Here is a 20,639-nt window from a genome sequence, read left to right as displayed (position 1 = left end):
GGCAATCAGGTCGTCGACCTGTTTGACATCCTGGCCTCACGCCAGGAAAACTCCCGCGGCCCGAAAAGCAGGCGCTACCACCTGATGCACAGCAACTCGCTTTTGCGTCATATGCGCGACGCGACCAATAACATTCTGCGCAGCTCCCCCTCGACGAGCACATTAGCTCTGGCCAATCGGATCAAACGCGCCAAGACATTTCCCCTGAGCAGCCCCGCGATTCGCCCACGGCGGCTGCGGCTGCGGAAAATCCTCCCGCCCAGCACGGGGGATCGGGCAGCGCGGATGTTAATCTGACCGAGGTGCTCGACAGCATGCAGTACGTGGTCAACTACCGCCTCAAGGGCCGCCAGCAACCCCACCTGGACGCGGACCTGATGCGCCGCCTGTGCGATGCCCTCTTGCTAGCCATGACCATCATGGACGGTTCGTTCATGAACAAGCGCTTGACTGAGGACGCACGCTCGGCCTACTTTTTATTTGGTCAGTTCATCGAGGAGATCAATGAGTTCCAGCAGTGCGTCGGTGAAAAGCCCGTTGCCGATCTGCGCCGCTCGCTGAAGCTGCACAATCGCATCACCGACGGCGGCCCCGAGGAGGAGAAGCTGGCTGCGGTCACTATCATGCGCCTGGTTCTCGCCTGCCTGCCGCCTGGCAATGACTGGCGCGATCTCGTCGACGAGCACGAGCAGCGTGCCATTGCGCCAATTGTCGAAAAGTACAGCCGGATTATCGAAGATGACACGGCGTCCTACCACATGCCTGTCACCGGCGGCGTAGTCTTCCCGCCGCCGTCGCTTTACTTTGACCGCACAGTCGAGAAGCTCACGGCCATGTTCAAAACCGACGTTGTCAACGGCCTTACCACCGAGCAGGTTGAAGAGCGCCGCGCGTTTTACGGGCGAAATGAGCTGCCGCGCCCCATTCACCGTGCCTGGTGGAAAATTGTCTGGGCCCAACTCACCGACGTGATGATCCTTATCCTCTGTGCGGCCATCATCGCAACCGCCGTCAACAAGGAGTGGAAGTCGTCCGTTGTTCTTGCTGTAGTCGTGGTTCTCAACACCATTGTCGGCGCATGGCAGGAGATCAAAGCCGGAAAGGCCCTGTCGGCTCTGGAGAACCTGGGAACGACCAGCGCGCAGGTCGTTAGAAACGGTGTGCTCGAGCCCATCAACGCCGCCGAACTGGTTCCAGGAGACTTGGTTGAGCTTGGCGAAGGAGAGTCCGTGCCTGCCGATCTGCGCCTTGTTTTCTGCGCTCAGCTTGAAATTGTCGAGAGCGTGCTCACTGGCGAGAGCGTCGGCGTGACCAAAGACCCCAAGGCAATCAAGGTGCGCACGCGTCAGCTGCCTCTGGGCGATTGCAAGGGTAATGCGTTCATGTCGACGCTTGTTTCTCACGGTCGCGGCCGAGGAATCGTTATCCGCACGGGTTCTAAGACCGAGATTGGAAAGATCAGCGTCGCCATCAATCGCTCATCGTTGACTGTGCGCAAGACGCCCATTCAGAAAAAGCTTCATCGTTTGGGTATCTGGCTGGTCGTCCTCGCCATCCTGCTATGTGCGATCATCGTCATCTGCGGTGTGTCGTGGGGACGCAAGTTTGTTCCCATCTTCATCACTGGTATCAGTTGGCGTCTCGTCATTCCGAGGGCCTGGTTGCTGTTACCACGGTCACCATGGCGTTGGGTGTGCGCCGCATGGCCAGTCGCAACGCGCTTGTGCGCACGCTGCCCGCCGTCGAGACCCTCGGCGGAGTCACTGTGATTTGCTCGGACAAGACGGGCACTCTGACCTTTGGCCTGATGGGCGCCAGCGAGATGGTCGACTCTAACGGCATGCTGTTCGAGTTCTCAAAGTCAACATCGCGCGACCCCAACGAGGGCGAAGTGTCTTGCCGCGGGCACATCAACGGAATCGAGTCCAATTCTCATCCGACTGTTCAGGACATTGAAAAGCACAGCACGGTCGCTGCCGACATGTCGCTGGTTGTGTGCTCTATGTGCAACAATGCCGAAGTTTTCTTTGACACCGAGGCTGGTCAGTGGAGCAGCTTGGGCGATGCCACCGAGGTTGCAATGACCATTGCTGCGCAAAAGGCCGGTCTGCGTAAGGCTGCTATCACTACCACTGGAAATGGCAATAACAGCACTGAATCCAGCGACGAGGAAAAGCTGGGGGGCTCCGGAAACGCCTTGTCGCTTACCGAAGCACCCCTTAAGCTGCTGGTCGAGAACGCATTCGACTCAGACCGTAAGCGCATGAGTGTGGTCTACGAGGCCTCTGCTGCCGCTTCCACTGCCGTTGGCTCAAACAAGAAGCATTCCGCCAAGCGCTGCGTGGTTACGCTGGTTAAGGGCGCGCCCGAGGAGATACTGTCTGTGTGCTCGCGTCAGCTTACCAGCGCCAGCGGGTTCCTGCGCCACGGCACCACTGCCGATGGTAAGCCAGCCAATCAGACGCCCCAGGTCATTGCCGCGGGTATTATATCTTGCCTTGACCGCGACGCCATCGCGCTGACCAGCGACATGACTTGCGCTGCTGGAGATGCCTGCGAGAAGATGGCTAGCCGCGGCCTGCGTGTTCTGGGCCTGGCCGCCAAGGTCACGTACTTGGACATGGACGCGCCCATCACTGACGAGTCGCTTGGCCTGGCATGGGCCGAGAGCGACCTTGTGTTTGCAGGACTTATCGGTCTGATCGACCCTCCTCGCACTGGAATTTTCGACTCGGTGCGCAGCTGCCACGACGCTGGAATCAAGGTCATTATGATCACGGGTGATCATATCGGCACTGCCACGGCCATTGCCGAGTCCATCGGCATTATTCGCCAGGACAAGCCCGACACTCAGCGCGCCATCTCGGGTGCCGAGTTAGATCTGTTGTCCGAGGAGGCAATGTCGCTGCTTGACCCGTTCCCCTGCGTGTTTGCCCGTGTGTCACCCGAGAACAAGATTCGCATTGTGCGCGCGCTGCAGCAGATGGCCATGTTGTGGCCATGACAGGCGACGGTGTCAACGATGCCGCGGCAGTCAAGGGCGCTGATGTTGGCGTAGCGATGGGCCTGAGCGGCACGGATATCACCAAGCAGGCTGCCGACATTGTGCTCACCGATGACAACTTTACGACCATCGTCTTGGCCATAGAAGAGGGCAGGCGTATTTTCGACAACATCCTCAAGTTTATCCTGTACCTGCTCAGCTGCAATTCGGCCGAGATCTTTTGTTCCTTATTGCTGCCATGCTCAACCTCGATTTCCCGTTCACTACGATCATGATTCTGTGGGCCAACATTATTGCCGACATTCCGCCGGCCCTGTCGCTTGGCCTGGACCCGCCAGAGCTCAACATCATGAAGCGTCCGCCGCGCAATCCCAAGACCGGCGTTCTAACCAAATCCACAACCCTTGTGATGTTCATGCAAGCCATTTCATGTCCGTCATCACCTTTGCCGTCTTTATTGTTGCCGCGCTGACGCCCTTTGGCATACTGTCTTGACCAACAAGGCGGGCACGTCGCCAGACACTTACGTGCCGTCGATCTTCCACAACGGCGACCCCGAGCTGAATGCGAACGAAAACCACAATCCGCACATCGCCGGCGCCCGCTCCATCGCGTTTGGCGTTCTTACCGTTCTTCAGCTTAACCAGGCGTTCCTCTCGAGGTCCGTCGACATCAGCATATTCAAGACCGGTCTTTTTGAGAATAGGTGGATGGTTGGATGCGTGCTCTTTTCGTTCGTATGTTATCTTCTCGGAACATACGTCCCGGGCCTAAACACCTGGCTTGAGCTTGTCCCCATTGGCTGGCAGGCCTGGCTGGTCATCCTGGGTGCTGTCATTCTTCAGGTCGTGTTCAGCGAACTGATGAAACTGGGGCTGCGCTCGTACTATAGAAAGAACGCTCTCAAGGAGGAGAATAAGCTCAATGAGCATTACGAACAGCAGCAGCTGCTATTGCAGCACCCGCAGCAGCATCCAGAGAAGGATATGGACATGGTGGCAAAGAAGGCCTGAGTGAAACATATTTTATAACTTTTTTTGAAAACAATATTTAGTACATATCTTTCAGTCCATCAATTTCGATCTTAACCAAAAAAACACGCACACACACATAAATGACATCGTAAATTGACACATATGAACACCGGCTTTTCAAATATGATATGTGATATCAACAGTCAATTCAAACTCTAAATGTTTAAAAATTAGAAATGGAAATAGTATACGAGTGTACAGACATTTTACTATATTTGTAAAGCTATCGAGCAGCACTTCTCTGCGCTCGAGGCTGCGACGCGCGCGACGGTGGCGGCGGCAATATCGAAGCAGCATTAGCCTGCTTGCCAATCGACCCAGTTCTGCTGCGTGTCACTCTCACCGGCGACTCCTGCTCCTGCACTTTCTGAAGCTGCCGGACCGGCGAGCGTTCCTTACTGGACTGCGGCAAAGGTGACGCACTCCTTCTCACAGACTGTGCCCGAGACAAGTTCTGCTCAGAGACTGTACCCAGCCGCTTCTTCTGCTGCTGCTGTTGCTGTGTTGTTTCTAGAAACTATTTGGCTTGGACTCGCCATTGTTGCTCTGAGCCGACGACGCGTAATCTACAGTGTCCTCGCCAGCTGAGAGTGCTACCTGGCTAGCATGCCGCATATGGACTCTGTGAGCGCCCTCATTATCATCGTCATCATCCATCATGATGTCTTCGTCCTCCTCATCCTCATCATCGTCATAGTCATCGCCCGGCGACATGCGCTTATCGCCCATAACGCTGCTGCTGCCGCCCGTGATTGGGGACTGGCTCTCGCTGGCATACCTGCCCGGAGACGACGCCCCAGTACCAGTGCAGGCGCTGAGCGACCCCCTCCGATGGTGCATGCTTCCTATAGGATCCCCCTGGCCTGCGCACGCGCGCGTGCCCTGTCCTTTTCCCTCTCGCGCTCCATCTCCATGGCCTTCTTTGTGCGGCGCGTGCGCTTATACACGCCATTAGAAAACTGGCCCTTATACGAATCCTCAATAGCCCAATATGACCCCTTCCCGGCTCATTGCTGGCGCGCTGTACGCGCACGAATGCCTTGTTCAGTGAAAGGTTGTGGCGTATCGAGTTCTGCCAGCCGTTCTGTGCGTGCTGGTAGTACGGGTAGTGATCCATTATGAACGTGTAGATGCCGTTGAGCGTCACTTTTTTGTCGTCTGTCGCGTTGATCGCCTGCGCTATGAGCGAAGCGTAGGAGTATGTGGGTTTTGCGTACGTGTTTGTCATGTCGTCTGGCTTTGGTCGTTCAGTCGCTGGCAGTATACGGACACCACTGGGGCTGGTAGGCACGCATGAAGGTTGTATGGTGATCGACTTGCCGCTGTGAGATGGTGTGTTCGGCTTTGGCGACCCTGACCGATTATGTTGATTCTGATTTTGCTGATTTTGTTGTTGTTGTGGTGGTGGCTGCTGATTCTGCAATTGCTGCTGCGAATGGCGATGTAGCATCGTTGGCTGTGGTTGCTGTGACTGGCCATTGTCGGACACCCGCTGAGCTTGGTTTGGGGGCAGAGGCAGGGGTAGCGGAGGACCTCGTGGCATCATCGGTTGCTGTATGTGATGCATTTGCGGCGGCGGCGGACGACGCGAAAGCAGGGCGCCCGGATGGCCTTGCGGATGCCCGGATCGTGCGCAGGGTATTGGCTGTTTCGGCGCATATCATCGGGGGCGTTCCTGCCATACATCCCAGCAGCAGGAGGATGTAAGGACTGCGGCAGCAACGGCGGGGACCGGCGGCGGTGATCGCGGCGTCCATCGTCGAGTGGCATCGGATTCAGCGGGTATCCCGGCTGATTGCGCTGCTGCTGTTGATGCGAATGGCCGCCTCCGGCTGCAAGTAGAGATTGAGCCGCTGAGGTGTAATCGCATTACTGGGTACCCACCATGCTGAGGCGGGTGCTGGTGCTGAGGCGAGGCATCATTCGTATGCAGGGGCGCCATCGGAGCATGCGGGCCGGGATGCATGCCAAGCGGTTCTGCGGGCGGGCCTGCTGGAGCCAAGCCGGGTGTGTTTGCCGAGTACCCAGCGCCGTTTGGTATCACTGGGTTCGCTGGCCCTGCTGCCGTCATTGCTGCCTTGGGCAGCAAGAACGAAAACTCCGTGTCCCCAATTTGTATAATCATTTTGTGTCGGAGTGTGACGCTCTGGCCCTTTGCAAAATACTCGTCATCCACCAAGCACCCGTTCTTGCCAAATATCTGCAGCTCAAACTCTGGCTCATAAAGTTGTAGTGTATTTTGGCATGCCTGCGCGACACTGCTTTGATATCACCCAGGTCAATGTCGACTGGGTCTGGATCGTCGCTTGACGAATGGCGTCCTAACGAGACCTCCAATGTGCGCACATAGTAGCAGAAATCGGGGCCCTCCAGCTTAGCGTACGCTTGCACGGGTGCCTGGGAGTCGCTCACTCCGGAGTCTGCGTTGCCTGACAATGGTGCCATTGTGGAGTTGCTGCTGTCCGGGTGCTGCTCTTGCATCTGAATGTCGCGGTGTGTGGATGTGCTGAGGTGGTGCTTTTCAAAGGTGTGCTGTGTAACTTTTGGCGTGGTAAAAATATCCGTCGATTTGCTCATTATTGATGACGAGCATAAAGACGTAAAGCGTCTGTGTATGTGACAGAGAGTAAAAGATGCGTGCCTGCAGTCGGCGTTTCTACCACCAGTGTTTCTAGCTAAAGCTCAATAATAGGGAATAGAGAATACACACAAGAAAAAATAACAAGAGCAAAGACAAGAACAAGGGTTGAAAAGGGGTTGTTAATTGTTGCTTTTTTAGAGATTACAGGTAGAAAAGAACAAAAATAAAAACACAATAAGCCACAAAGAAGCGCCGGGCGCTGTCAAGGAAAAAATTAGTTGTGTAGGTTTGGAAAAAAGGAATTTTTAAAAAGGGGCAGGTAAAAAATATATAAAGGAAAAATGGTGGGGTGCTCTGCTATCAGGGAATGTTAAAGAGAAAAGGAAAAAAAAACAAGAAATCTTTTTTTATATTTTTGTTGATGAGATGGTTATTAGGGCCAAGAGCAGAGGGGGAAAAGACAAAACAATAAAAAAAACGAAAAAGAAAAAGAAAAACAAACAGCCGCTTGGTCACAGCCCCCTCCCCCTTCTTAGCCTTGCGAATATACAACAGATAATTTTTTATTGGGAGCTGGGTTGCATTGAATGCGTGTTTTTTTTAATGCGAGAAATTTGGTTGGATGCAATCATTTTTTGTTTTTATTAGCGCCTCTTGCTGTTATCACTGCATTTGCAACTGTCACTTGCCACCGCAGCTGCTGTGCTGCCTTTGAAGTATGTGCGAATGGGTCGTAATTGAAAATAGAAAATAGCAGATATACATATTTTTTACCTGTTGTTGCTGCTAGCGACCCTGAAGATGGAAAAAAACAAGGTTGCTGAAAAATATAAATAGTAGTAATGAAATTAACTGCGGGTCCAGGCGTGGAGACGCAAGGAGGCCGTGCTGTAAGATGTTTCGAGCAATAAATGTGGGGGGAGAGAGAAAGAGAAAAGTGCGCAATAAAAAAGTAAATAAACAGAGCAGGGGTGTGGGCTGCATTTATTTATCGAAAAGTACGCACGCTCTGGTTTTTCTGTGGTCAGGGTAGTCACAAAATATGAAAATATGAGTGTGGGTTGCAAAAAATGGTAAAATAAAAATATATATGAATAAAAAAGGCCCTGTAACGACTTTATTATATTGCTGCCTAGACTCTGTCCGACCAAAAAAAACACGATATTGCAATCATCTTTTTTTGTTGTCAACATTTGCTTGGACAAGTAAACAGATTTATTTATTTATTTTTTGCAAAAAAAGACGTTTCGCTTCAGGATACGCAGGCGCAAGGGATTGCCTGTTTATTTATCACCTTTCAACTGCCGCCGCTGCCTTGCTGGCTTTTTGGACCCTTGCGTAAAGAGCACTAAAAGTAGAGTAGAGTGCTGGTCACGCAGCTTCCAGGTGTGCCATGTGCATCCAGTTTCAGGGACAAGGTTGATAAAATAATGTTTATTTTATCTTGACTGCGTGACAATATTGCAGAAAAGGATCAACTTTTTTTGAGCTCTTTTTTTTAATCAGGAGATTTGACTGGTGAGAACGAAAAAAAATAAAGTGAAAAACAGGGGGGCATTTAAAAATTACCGACGCGCAATTAAAAGCAGTAGTTATTTCACCTTGCGAAATAATGACAGCGTGGGTTTGGGTTTGCCTTGTTAATCAGAACTGGGCGAAAAAAGGTATGCAAAGAGCAAAATAAAATAACAATTGTTGTATAATCAACTTGAAAGCAAAAAATAGACTTTCTTTGCCGCGCTAAAGTCACTGGTTTGTGCTGTTGATATCAGTGTAGAAAACATAAGGCATCTTTTTGTTTACACCCAAAAAAAGCCCTTTTTAAAATCGTTGGGCGTTCTATATTCTTCACCAAAAGAAACAGGCGAAGAGCAAAAGTGGCTTTTTTCTTTGAGGTGTTGATGTTTTTCAATCGATTTGAGCACAAGAGACCCCAGCGACCAGAATGAATTTTTTCTTCACGCAAACAAAACAATATTTATGATTGCCGCGGCCTGCCAAAAGACGCAAAAAACAATCACATACAACTAAAAAAATGTTTAACATCAACAAAAAAATAGATTGAGCGCTTGGATGGTGGGGAAGGGCAAAACAAAAACAAAATAAAACAGCGATCAGCTTTTGTTGATTTTTTCTCCCCTACTCCGCCAATTTTATTTTTCTAAATAAAAATTTTGGATTGGTTTAATGTATCAATAGCAATCACGTGATAGTACAGTCATTTGGTCATTTGCAAATAGTATCTTTAAACAATTGGCAGAGCTGTCTTTGAGCTAAAGAGATATGTGCCCGCATAAATCTTGCATTTCTGGGTACAAATTACATCCATATTTTCTGAATAACGTTTACTTTGAGTCTTTTTATCCAGGCAGATTAACATAGTATTACTGTTGTTATAAATATATATATTGAATAAATGAACTAAAAGAAAGCTAATGGATGAACAGCCTCCACTGTTCATATTCATTGGTATTTATGCGTGCGTATGAATTCCGCATATCCAGTAGGTAATTAACTAGCGATTGATTCATTAATCAATCGCCGGAGACAAGCCGCAATTCTTGTATCACAATTACAATATGTGGGCATGAGGTGTATGTAGAATAAATTCTAGAATTTACATCTCAGATGGATCATCAAATAAGGAGCATAGCGTATTTTTTGCATACACCTCATGCCTACAGTTGTCATAAATACATATTTACATTGAGGCAAGTATATTAGAATTATTTTAAACTCTCGGCATCTATTGTTGTTACTATTATAAAAACAAGGCGCCAGTTAAAAGCAGCAGTAGTAAAGCGCCACTGCTGTAAGCCCCAACTTACTATTATATTGCAAGTGAACAATTTATAAGCTGTAGACAGCAAAAAACGGGGGGGGGAACTATACAAGCAAGGTATATCTCGATGTGCTTCAAGATTTTCGAGTTTTTTAGAACCAATTACAATTCACAAAACAGTATAATTACTCGTTGGCTTTTACTTTGAAATACCACCTGGACTTTTCACATAGAATATATTCAGACACGTCATATTAACAATCATACAATTAAAAAATAAAACAGGTAGAGCCTACATATACTATTAAAAGAAATATACAAGTATGAGATTATTGGATATATCGTCCTTGCTTTTGAGTTTAGTCGTGGTAACTAGTGGCTCTTTAATCCGAAACACAACAATAGTTATTTCACCAAGCAACAAGGCAACCAGCATTAGCACCAGCACCAACACCAGCACCATCATCAGCATCAGAATCAGCACCAGCACTAGCACTAGCACGTCTTTTACTCAGTTAAGCTCTCAGAGTGACGACTGCTTTTACTTTTGCCCGCCCTGTCCTCGGGGGTTTGTTTCTTTAGATGCATGAATATTTGCCCCGATTCTTCCCAAAAGTCCGAGCCAATGGGTTTCGTTCCCGAATCCCTGCTAAAAACATCAGATTTGCCAGTGCCCACATCAGCTGTAACGTTGCAAACATTGGTATCAAAAAACACATCTAGTGCCAGCAAGTCTGTTTCACACCAAAAATAATTATTCAGGTAATATACTTGTTTATTAGCCTGACAAAATAAAGACTATATATAGGTATGACAAATGAACAAAAAAAGTATATTATTACGGCTATTTATAAAATACAAAAATCAAAATTATTTATAGGATGGGGGAGCCGCTATAAACATGGGCGGGATTTGAACCCAGCACTCGTCTTTCTTGCAAAGGTCGGGGTTTGGGCACGGCTTACATTCTCTGTTTGTGACGACCAGAGCATGCGAGGAGATTGCGGCAAATAAAAGCAGTACAATCAATCTCATTATAACAGTGTTTTTTAAGACGATATATTGGTAGGAAAAAACAAAAAGATAAGATTGTAGATGAATGGGGTTCTCTTTTTTAAATGAATGATAAACTAAAAATTATAGTTTTCAAATCAATAGAGATTCGTATGGGAGTTTTTATAAATGAATTAATTTATTGTAGAAAGTAAAAAAAGAGAGAAAAATATTGTCTCCAGGATTTCATTAGCTTACTACAAGAAGAGTTCTTCGCATACATCGTTTGCCATCACAAGTTGTGAACAGGTATTAATATACACGCCTCCAATATTATTCTGAATAGTGATAACACACGTATTAAGTAGATGATTCAACATTCCGACTAAATACACATGTTGGTACCTTTTTTAGTTATGCAGGCTTTTGCGATTGTTCACATGAACATACCTTCAATAAATTGTTAAATACAGCCAATGTCATTTAACACTTTAATTTTGAAATTATTAATTAGTCGAATAATCGTTTACAACAAATGCCATTATATTACTCTGTGTTTGTGTGAGTGTTCGATGAAAAGAACTTTTTTAATAAAAGTACCAGTATAGCTTAAAGACAGACAATGTCCAAAACAATACATGTGACAAAGAAAGATGAAGCCAATATACCAGAAAATAGTATGTAGCCACTATAATCCTCAAATGCCAGTAAACAGTGCGCTAGAATCGCGCCCCTCTCCATAAACAAAAAATTGAATAGTATTCTAGATCTTTGACAATGTGACTTTGCCTGCGGAAAGCGCAGCAACAACAGCCTCTTCGAACTTGTTCTTCACTTCATCTTTGTCCAACTTGCTCTTCTTGTGCTTCGTAACCATCTTAATGCACTTCTTCTTCATGTCCTTAAAAGAAACATTGTCAGAAACATTGTTTTCGCCAAGGTGCGCAGCAATGGCACAAACCAGCGCCTCCACGGAATTTTTAGGCAAATCAGATTCATCCCAAGCCGACTCTTTCTTTTCCTCCTTATTCTCTTCTCCTTCTTGCTCTTCTTCTCCTCCTCCTCGGCGGTGTCCTCAGGTTTGCGCTTTTTATCTGCAACCGTAGATTCCTGGACAGAGTTTAGTTGCTGGGCCCTTTCCTTGAGCTGATCCACGGTAGACTTTGTCTGTGGCTGGGTTTGTGCGGGGATGTTCTGCTTCTGGTTAGCATTCTTTTTGTTGCCCTTGAACAGTTTCCCCTCGTACTTTTCGGCCTCGCTTATGCAGGAGGTGTGCTGGCGGTAGGTCGTACCCATAAAATCGACGCTACAGTCAATGCAGGAGAATGAGGCGTTGCGACAGCGCTGGGCATGCATGTCGAGCTTGGGCTTCTTCAGAGTTTCCTGGCAATAGTTGCAAACGAACGAGACCATGACTGCTAATGTATATATTAATAAAGTTTATAATAAATATAGATAAAAGCGAGAGGGGAAAATGAAAGAGGAAAAAAATAATATAGAACAGAAACCGTCGGGCTAACAACCTGTAAATGTCACAAATAAAGGTGTGCAGAGAAAGCAAGGAAAAAAATGTTTAATCTAAAAATCAATAAATCAACGATCAGTTAAAAAGGGTTAAGCCAATCGCAGTGGCAATTGTGGACGTGCACATACGAAACATTGCAATTAATAACACGTTATTAATTACAATAAGGTAAGATAAGAGAGTTGCCACTACTACACTTGATTTGTAAATGATGAAGATGAGTGAAATTCATACTTGTAAAGAATAATAGAAAAAAGATATAGCAATGGCAATAGCAATAATGGGTAAAAAAGATAAACAAAAAACATTGATATTATTCTCATTTCAAGCCCAGTCCTTCTTGATCTCCATAGTCCAGGTCCATCCAGATGAACATTGTTATCATCATCAACAAACTTGCTTCTAATAACATACGAACCGCGAGAGCCAAGTCCCGAGGGAGCAGTGTTCTGAGGGAAACGGCACTGCTGCTTATCAAGCTTGGGGCCAAAGCTTCCGCACATCTCCTCGCTCCTCTCTATAGTAAGTATACTGCGCTTCACTTGCTGCAGGTACTTTAGGCCTGAAATGACCTCGCGCTGGATATAGAACTCAATGATGAACGAGTAGTCAACGCCCCACTTGATCACAATTGGCGTAGCCTTGAGCTGGGCAATCTTCTCAGGCGTCGACACGTCCATTACAATTGTCTTTTCAGCGGATTCGAAGATCAAGGCATGGACGATGACCGAACGAGGATCCTCAGGGAACGGAACTAGTAAAAATAAAATTTGCAGAGAGGGGAGGGTAAAGTTATTAGCATAAAATCAGATAATATTTTGCTTTTTGATTTTTATACTTATTTGTTTATTTGTTTGGAAATTGCACTTCAATTTCGCCAGAGATGACAAAGTCAGCTTGGTGGTTTGTGCCAGCAATATAAAACAAACTTTACCTTGTGCGTTGTCAAGACCCAGCGACGCCTTCCATTTGTTCAGGGACTCGTCGTTGGCGTCGAGCTGCTTGAGCTCGGAAAGATCCTTCTTCTCTCCGGGGGTGTAGCCCTCAGTCTGGGTGGCGACCAGATCATCGATTTCTTGCTTCTGCTGCTGCAACATTATTTTTTAAAGTGAAAGATTGCAAGATGTAACGAATTAGTTTAAAAGAGAAATAAAAAGTAAACACTTGTGAAGTAAGAAAAGGGAAAAAGGGAGAAATATAAGTAAAAAGTATGTGTGTTTTGGTTGTTTTGGATGCTTGGTTTCTTGGCCTATTTTTGTCATTTTGTTGCTTTTGTTGTTCTATTTTTTGGCTCAGGGCACGCGAAAACCAAAACCAAAACAAGGTCGTTTTTTCATTGCTTTCTTCCCGCCCCTCGTCCTTTTCTCCCTTCTCTATTTGTGTAAAAGCAATGACAACAAATTCGTGAAATCGCCCACGATGATCGGAATCTGTATTATTTTTTATTTTTATAGCAACTGGTTTTCTTAGGGTCTGCATGAACAACCCATGTATCATCACGTGAATAGTATATTTTAACCAGAAAATAGCAGAAAAGCAAAAAACAGCCTCAGGCCCTTGAAATATTCCCCTCCACTCTTAGTGTTTGGCGTGAGCACGGGCCTTCATCTCCTTGCGCTTAACACGCATGCGCTTCCTAGCGGACATCTCAGCCTGGTACTTCTCCTGACGCTCCTTCTCCTCCTTCCTCTTTCTGCGCTCAACAATCCTGTCTCTGTGCGCGTCCTTTTCGGCTTTCTTCTCATCTTTCAAGCCCTGCTCAATAGCCTTGAGTGCCTTGAGGTCCTGGGTTTCCTGCATGCGCTGGTCGTATGTTTTGCGCAGAGATTTGTGGATCATTGTGCGGTTGGTCGGCTTTTTGGTGGCCTTCCATGTGCGTCCGCTTACCCGAGACAGGGGGGCTGCTGATATGACGCTGCCTTTGTTTGCGACTTTGGTGGATTCCGTTGATGACATGGTGAATGAGTGGTCTTTCTATTCTTTATAGTACAAAAAAGGAGAGAGATAGGGATAGAGATGGTATTAAAACGGCAGATGAGTTGAGTGGAAAGCAAAAGGCAAAAGACTCGCTAATCCCAATGATTTTTTTTCAGTGCTATGCGTGTAAAAAACGGAAAAAGAGGAAGAAAAAAGTAAGCGGTGATCGGTATAAGATTAATATTATAATCGAAATCATCATGTCTCCCCCCAATAGCACTTGAGTCACCTGAAAGCGCCAGCCAATTGGAGGATTTCTCAAAATACAGGCGACCCCCGCCACAAACTTCCGGTTCTGGACTCTCGAAATTGACAAGGCCAGACAGACAGTGAATGGAGCAGAGAGAAGGGAGGGGGAGCAGTGGGCGCATCACTCTTTTTTTATTGTTGTTCCATTTCGCCGGAGCACAAAAAAGACAAACAGAGCGGGTGTCAACACCACACATAATAGGAGAAATGGAGGAGAGGGTTGTTTTGTTTATATATTTTCATTTTAGAGTGGCGTGTCCCTTCTTTTTTCGCTTCTCCGTTTTTATATATATATTTTTCCAAGGCTAGACTTTGGTCTATTTTTCATCTCTTGCTCTCGCTTTCTTTTCTATTTTTTCTTTTTAACCAGTTTAACGCAAAATAACACCCTCTTTTGTCTTTCTCTTTTATATTTCATTTTTCACAATCAGCTACACCACCGAATTTCAAAAAGACACGTACTTTCCTCCTCTCTCCCCCTACTTTCTCTGGATTTATTGAAATCTCGCCTTTACCAACAAAAAAATGGAGCCGGAAAAGAGCACACTTAGCGACAGACACTCCGAGCATGAGGCAGAGTACGTTGATATTCTGTCAGACCTTCGCGAAGCAGTGTACCGGCGGAGGCCCACCGACATCTACCAGTTCTGCGCCACGTACTTTAACCAGAAGTTGGCCGAGCAGCGAGAGGGGCTTTGGCGCTTCTCAAGATGCACCCCAATATTCTCGATCCTGTCGGAGAAGGCCCAGAGGCTGCAGCAGGAGCAGCCACAGCCACAGCCACAGCTGCAACAGCGGTGACGGCGGTGGCAAGCCAAACACGCCCGGAGGTATTCCGGCCGTATCGGGGCTGCACAATGGCGGCAGCAGCAGCACCAGCAGCATGCACCAGGATGAGACGCCCAGGGAGTCCGGCCCGAGGCTAATGGAAACCAGGACGACTCGCATTCGTGCATGCGGCAGGCTTCAGAGCATGCGTGGACCAGTAGTGGCAGCGCTTGTGGAATGATCAACCCCAACTTTAGCTTTGGCAGCAGCAGCAACAGCAGCAGCAGCAGCTTCCAGCAGCAGGCGGCTGATGACAGCGGTATGACAGTGGACAACGACGCGGACGAGGAGGCGCGCGACAAATTCAGCAGCCTGGTGTCTGTTCCGCAGCCGGCAGCCTGTTGCCCTTTGCTGGGCGTCGGTTCAGTGTGTCTGCCGAAAGCATGAACCCGTCGACGGAGGCTGAGTACAAGAAGAAGTTTGTCCCCAAGACCGAGGGCCAGAAGCAGCGGATCCGGCAGGCACTGGACAACAACTTTTTGTTCAAAAACATGGACGAGGACTCGTACCGCGATGTCGTTGACGCCATGGAGGAAAGCACGTCGAGCGCGGCCAGAGTGTCATTGTTCAGGGCGGCGTCGGCGACTACTTTTATATTGTCGAGCGCGGCACCTTTGACATCTACAAGGCCAGTGGCGGAGATCCCGTGAAGGTCGCCCAGGTGGCGGACGGCGGCAGCTTTGGCGAGCTCGCACTTATGTATAATGCGCCCAGGGCGGCGACTGTGACGGCCACGTCGGATGCCACACTGTGGGCCCTGGACCGCATCACATTCCGTAGCTTGCTGATGGAGCGCACCTCGCGCAAACGCCGCCTCTACGAGCGGTTCCTCGAGACCGTCCCTTTACTCAAGTCGCTCGAGCCCTATGAGCGCCAGAAGATTGCTGATGCGCTCGAGTCTGTCACATTCAACGATGGCGACGTTATTATGCACCAGGGTGACCCCGGACACGACTTTTTCCTTATTGAGCAGGGCACTGTCAAGGTATACAAGACGGATGGGGATGGCGTGAGCCGCGAGTACCCAGCGCTTGGACAGGGCGGGTACTTTGGCGAGCTGGCGCTGATCGATAATCAGCCCAGGCAGGCGACGCTGATCTCATGTGGCCGTACTAAGTGTGCGAGAATGAGCCGCGACGCCTTTAACCGCTTGCTGGGCCCTGTCATCAACATTATCAGGCGCGAGGCTGGTAACTACATGCATATCCAGTCGCTGACTGCTAAGCACTAAAGACGGGGACGTTGTATGTGCATGGTTACTCCCCCTTCGTATTTGGCCCCTTTTACATTATTCTAACATGTTTATTTTATTCTTTTTCTTTATTGGCCAATTCCAAAACAAACGTTATCAAAACAATTGTATCAACTTTGTCGTATTAAATAATGCAAAATAAGTTTACTGGAGTTTTTCAGCTATCTTGGCCTCCAAGCGCGCCTTTGCCTCCTGCATACCGATCGACCGCGTAACCTTCATCCGAGCGCCCGTAACCGGCTCCTCGCCCCTATTCATCACAGCTCCATCCTCTCTCACCACAACACACCACTCCGGCACAAACGCACTCATCTCGACCAAATGCACAGCAGCCTCCGCCTTATCCAGCCCCTTTGTCTCCGCAATCCGGTCAGCGACGAAGAAGAACGGCAGCACGGATTTGCGCTCCGAGTAAAACATAAAAGACAAAGCTTCAAGGATACCCGGAAGGCGAGAATGCATTGTACGCGTGGATGCGGGCACTACAGGCGCTTCGTTTTGTTTCTGGAGTTCTTTGGCACGCTGCTTGGCGCGGATGCGTTCGAGCAGCTCTTGCGCCTTTGTAATAGGCTTTTCCTTGGGAATCGCTGCCGCTGCTGCCTTTGTTGCTGCCAATGCCGCTGCCGCTGCAGTGGTTGGTTCCGGAACTAGGTCGGCTTGCTCCTGGGCGGGGGCCTGGGAAGTGCCGCAGTGGTCTGGCCTAGTAGATGCTTGAGGCGGTTGCGGTCGAACGTGGCCACCAACGGGCTAGCCGACTGGTTGCCCAAGGGCAATGTCGCCGGCGGCATCGCAATGGGGGTGACCATCGGGGTAGTCTCGATATCAAACTCCGGATGCCATCCTCGCACCGCGCTAATATCCGTCTCCGTGTACCCACGCCTGGCCAAAAACCCCCATGCTCGGCCTCCACAATCCTTACCAATCTCTTCCGGAACTCCACCCTCCTCCTCTCCATCTCCACAGCCATCTGCAGCCCATGAGCTCTAGGCTTAAGCTCGACCGAAACCACCCTGCGGCCCTCATGCATAGTGGGCAGGGCCCCAAACGTGTATGATTCCGGGTATACTGCGAGAATCTGCCCAAGCTCGTGCCATCCAAAAGTGCGTTTAGCCATGACCTCGACGCTCTTGCGGATGCGGTGGTAGATGACCCCCATGGATGCATCCTTAGAGTCAAAAAGAATGGTGTGCTCAAGTGCTTGGAAGAGCTCCTCGAGTTTGCGCATCGACCGCGGCAGCGGCTGTGCGCTGCCGGGTTGTGGGCTGATTGAAACAAACTGACGCCGCAGATCACGCAGGTATAGGTCTTCGGTGGTCGGAATTATGGTGGACGCAAAGGTCGAGGGCGAGGGCTTCGCCATGTTATTGGTGGTGGTCTCGGTGATGGTTTCGCGAAGGGCGCGGATGCTCGCTTGGATCTCGCGCGTTTGCTCTATCGCGCTTGGCACCAAAAAAACGGCAGCGCTGGTTTCGGCAGCGCTGGCTTCGTTGGAGGTGCTGGTGCTGGCCTTGCGGCTGCGCAGTCTGCCCAACAGCACGTGCGCCCGCCTATCAAGATCCTCTTTGCTCCCCTCAACCGCCTCAACCTCCAACGCCTCAACCGCTTCTTCCACCACTGCTCCATGAGCTACCGCGCTGTTGCAACTGGGAAATACGCGCCAATAGTCGTGGCCTTTCCGCCTCTCACTGCTACTCTCGCTGGCCTTTTCGCCACCTCCTTGGGCTCTGTCGGAGCCAAATTCGCTAGCTTGCGCTTGCGCTCCATTGGTGTTGGGGTTTCTACAACTAATTCTTGCTTTTCAATTGTCGCGGATTCCAGTGCTGCTGCCTTGCTGCGTGTCATTCGCGTGGCTGGTTTGGCCAAATTGTCCTTGGGCATTGGCGCGTCTGTGGCTTTACCCACGCGCACAAAGGACTTTAGTGAGCCCGTTCGCGTTTGCTGTTTTTGAACCCCCATTTCTTGCAAATAAAAAATATTAATTTTATAAATATAAAAATTTATGTATACAAAATCAGTTAGCAAACAGAAAAGGAAGACAAAAAAGGCATCAATTTGAAATCGACTTTTTTTTGCTATTTTCTTTTTGTTGAAAACAAATTGTAGCCAATCACTTCGCTCGTGTAAATATAAAAAATCAACACGCTTGCCAAAAATAATGAGCAATCCATTGTATTTTCAAGTATACCAAGCATACGGACAGCCTGCCAAAGTTGTCGCGAACGACAACAATGAGGACGGCAGATCGAGTGCTCGGGTTTAAATTTGCTGACACCCTGTGGCGGACACTTCCACCGCCGGGAAATTGGACCCAAGTCTGGAGAAATCCCAACCGCGCTGCCCCTAGAATAATTTTCGTTATAGGGGGCATATAGCTAGGTCTGCAATAGAGCCCATGATGGACAAGGCGACATAGTGGACGATCAGTCTTAATCATTAACTCTAGCTTTTGTCTTTTTACTTGTTTGCTATCTCACTAGGAATATATATTTACTCTCCGGCGACATTGAAATACAATAAATAACTTGCTGAAACGTACACTCCACATCCTCCCTCTCTCTCTAAAATAAAAAAGTAAAAAATAATTGATTCATGTTGTTGGCATTCACTAATTTTGATTGCTTTCCCAATAGTGTTAATAAGTAAGCCCAAAAATGTCTGCGACTAGGAATATATACATACTCGTGTCTCCAGTCTGCATTATATTTATTGCGTTGCTGCTTTGTAATGCTTCATCGCAAAAGAAATCTTGGTCCTACTGAGCATCACCTAAAAAAAATTAACTAAATCTTTGATTCACGCTGAATTAAAATATATCATGTTTAGTATTGTTGAAATTGCAAAATTTGTGCCCATATACAAAACATGATTTTTTTGTAACACATTTCATATGCATTTAGTCATCTCAGTGAAATATAAAAATAATACAAAAGAGTCTGCTTAATAAAATTGACAATGCCTCTCTCCACCTAATGACTGTGTCATCAACAATGTCTTTTTAAAATAATCAAAATATTATTTTTTAAATTATATAATTAATAAAAAAGAATGCCTACAACTAAAATTTTATTTTGTATAATTAATTTTGCCTTTCAATATCCCAATATTCTTTTGCATTTTACCTACTATATAAACATTTTTTACACTTTTTAGCCTTATACTAATTAAAACCATGGGATGCGACGCAAATAATCGGAAGAATGATAAAGGGTTTGGTGATTTATTAGCACAATCAACTAATTCAAAGGTGAATAAGGCACAAGCAACTAAGAATCTAGAGAGTTATGTGAAAAGGGGGTGGTGTAGAGATTATTACAGTGGTAGTGTTAAAAAAGCGGAGTTAAATGTATAAAGGGTTTTATTACTAATGCTTTTAAAGTGCTACTAGCGCTGGCCTAATCTTATATATGTCTCGTTGCCTTTGTTGTGCATATTTCCAATTGTGCCCTTTGTTGGCAAAACTAGTTTTTCTGCAAGCAGACTGGTACCTTGGAAAGTCAATATTGTGGTTTTCACATTTGTATGCTCGTGCTCGTGAATTGCAAAATAGTGAGCATATCTGGGCATCATTGTTATGCCTCTCTAATTTACTTCTGCATAATTCAATTAATGCCCTATTAATCGGCATGCAAATGGAAACTTTTTTCATGATTCTCAACCTTGACATCCACTTCCATATCTTCAGTCTGTGCAACAAAAACTAGGATAAAATAAAAAAATGTGGATACTTGCTGTACTAACTCAATTGGACTGTCAAAAGATGCATGTAAAATTCTTGAACAAAATAAAGACTATCATGTAATATTTTTCAATGATGCAATTAATATTAATAATTATTAAAAAATGCAGTATTTTTAAAAAAAAATATATCTGATGTTCTTGAATAATTTTATAAAAATTTGATAATATAACTATTGCATTTATAATACAAAAATTTATTAAAAATGTATATTGTTTTAATTTAAAAATATAATCTTAATAACATTAAATTTGTTAATATATTTAAGCCAGAAAACATTGATAATACACACCATATATTTGTTACAAAAGTATAATTAAAGAAATAATATTTTTTTTTCAAGAAAAACAATTCCTGGCTGCCCGACAGCCACACCTTTTATACGTTTTCCTTGGCACATAAATAAACTATAATAAAAACATTATTTCTTAATTGCCACGCGCGTAATCAATTAATCTCAGTAAGGCAACATGCAACGCTATGTGCCTAAACTATGACATTTTTGGAACTTGTCAAGTATTGAAAAAGAAAAATAGACATATAAACAGAAAACCAAAGGCTTATTTGATTTATTGCAAATATTTGTTTGAAATTATTGTTAATATTAATAAATTTAAAATTGTTGCTGTAAAGAGTAGCAGACAAATAAAAATGAATTTGTTTTATAGAACTTTTTAT

The 20,639-nt window shown here is 46.7% G+C and overlaps 7 protein-coding genes across 7 annotated transcripts; 1 reads left to right on the top strand and 6 right to left on the bottom strand.

The window, feature by feature from the left end:
* Window positions 1–5,032: 5,032 nt before the first annotated feature.
* On the bottom strand, window positions 5,033–5,245 carry BX661DRAFT_125450 (fork head domain-containing protein; the record flags this gene model as incomplete). The annotated part of the gene is made up of 1 exon (XM_051532449.1): window positions 5,033–5,245. A coding segment is annotated over one exon (213 nt), but the record flags the coding sequence as incomplete, so codon positions are not given.
* A 637-nt stretch (window positions 5,246–5,882) lies between these two features.
* Window positions 5,883–6,830, bottom strand: BX661DRAFT_52481 (uncharacterized protein). The gene has a single exon (XM_051539225.1). It carries the CDS (start codon window positions 6,613–6,615, stop codon window positions 6,160–6,162), a length of 456 nt encoding a protein of 151 aa, XP_051394778.1. The 5' UTR covers window positions 6,616–6,830; the 3' UTR covers window positions 5,883–6,159.
* Window positions 6,831–11,609: 4,779 nt separating this feature from the next.
* On the bottom strand, window positions 11,610–11,807 carry BX661DRAFT_129733 (LYAR-type C2HC zinc finger-domain-containing protein; the record flags this gene model as incomplete). The annotated part of the gene is made up of 1 exon (XM_051532534.1): window positions 11,610–11,807. A coding segment is annotated over one exon (198 nt), but the record flags the coding sequence as incomplete, so codon positions are not given.
* A 76-nt stretch (window positions 11,808–11,883) lies between these two features.
* Window positions 11,884–13,286, bottom strand: BX661DRAFT_52452 (RHO protein GDP dissociation inhibitor-domain-containing protein). The gene is made up of 2 exons (XM_051539224.1): window positions 12,854–13,286; window positions 11,884–12,673 (listed from the first exon to the last, which is right to left on the bottom strand). Exons 1-2 carry the CDS (start codon window positions 13,014–13,016, stop codon window positions 12,111–12,113), a joined length of 726 nt encoding a protein of 241 aa, XP_051394776.1. The 5' UTR covers window positions 13,017–13,286; the 3' UTR covers window positions 11,884–12,110.
* Window positions 13,287–13,641: 355 nt separating this feature from the next.
* On the bottom strand, window positions 13,642–13,809 carry BX661DRAFT_127712 (uncharacterized protein; the record flags this gene model as incomplete). Its single annotated transcript, XM_051532492.1, has 1 exon — window positions 13,642–13,809. A coding segment is annotated over one exon (168 nt), but the record flags the coding sequence as incomplete, so codon positions are not given.
* Window positions 13,810–14,423: 614 nt separating this feature from the next.
* Window positions 14,424–16,334, top strand: BX661DRAFT_177116 (cyclic nucleotide-binding-like protein). Its single transcript, XM_051534565.1, is given in 5 exon segments — window positions 14,424–14,816; window positions 14,834–14,975; window positions 15,067–15,290; window positions 15,311–15,491; window positions 15,512–16,334. 5 exon segments carry the CDS (start codon window positions 14,671–14,673, stop codon window positions 16,202–16,204), a joined length of 1,386 nt encoding a protein of 461 aa, XP_051394774.1. The 5' UTR covers window positions 14,424–14,670; the 3' UTR covers window positions 16,205–16,334.
* A 230-nt stretch (window positions 16,335–16,564) lies between these two features.
* Window positions 16,565–17,718, bottom strand: BX661DRAFT_52446 (uncharacterized protein). Its single transcript, XM_051539223.1, has one exon. It carries the CDS (start codon window positions 17,583–17,585, stop codon window positions 16,926–16,928), a length of 660 nt encoding a protein of 219 aa, XP_051394773.1. The 5' UTR covers window positions 17,586–17,718; the 3' UTR covers window positions 16,565–16,925.
* Between the last annotated feature and the right edge of the window lie 2,921 nt (window positions 17,719–20,639).

This window comes from Kickxella alabastrina (assembly GCF_025024165.1).
Source record: "Kickxella alabastrina strain RSA 675 chromosome Unknown BX661scaffold_2, whole genome shotgun sequence".
NCBI lineage: Eukaryota > Fungi > Kickxellomycota > Kickxellomycetes > Kickxellales > Kickxellaceae > Kickxella > Kickxella alabastrina.
The sequence above is the reverse complement of the archived record's forward strand: the minus strand, read 5'-3'. Positions and strand labels throughout refer to the sequence as shown.

What these genes read in the sequence shown, in the direction of transcription:
- BX661DRAFT_52481 (XM_051539225.1), bottom strand. Translation starts at nt 6,615, where the DNA reads ATGAGCAAATCGACGGATATTTTTACCACGCCAAAAGTTACACAGCAC.
- BX661DRAFT_52452 (XM_051539224.1), bottom strand. Translation starts at nt 13,016, where the DNA reads ATGTTGCAGCAGCAGAAGCAAGAAATCGATGATCTGGTCGCCACCCAG. An exon ending in GGGTCTTGACAACGCACAAG is followed by an intron (nt 12,674 to 12,853) that starts GTAAAGTTTGTT and finishes TATTTTTACTAG; the next exon opens with TTCCGTTCCCTGAGGATCCT.
- BX661DRAFT_177116 (XM_051534565.1), top strand. Translation starts at nt 14,671, where the DNA reads ATGGAGCCGGAAAAGAGCACACTTAGCGACAGACACTCCGAGCATGAG. An exon ending in CAAGCCAAACACGCCCGGAG is followed by an intron (nt 14,976 to 15,066) that starts GTATTCCGGCCG and finishes GTCCGGCCCGAG; the next exon opens with GCTAATGGAAACCAGGACGA.
- BX661DRAFT_52446 (XM_051539223.1), bottom strand. Translation starts at nt 17,585, where the DNA reads ATGGCGAAGCCCTCGCCCTCGACCTTTGCGTCCACCATAATTCCGACC.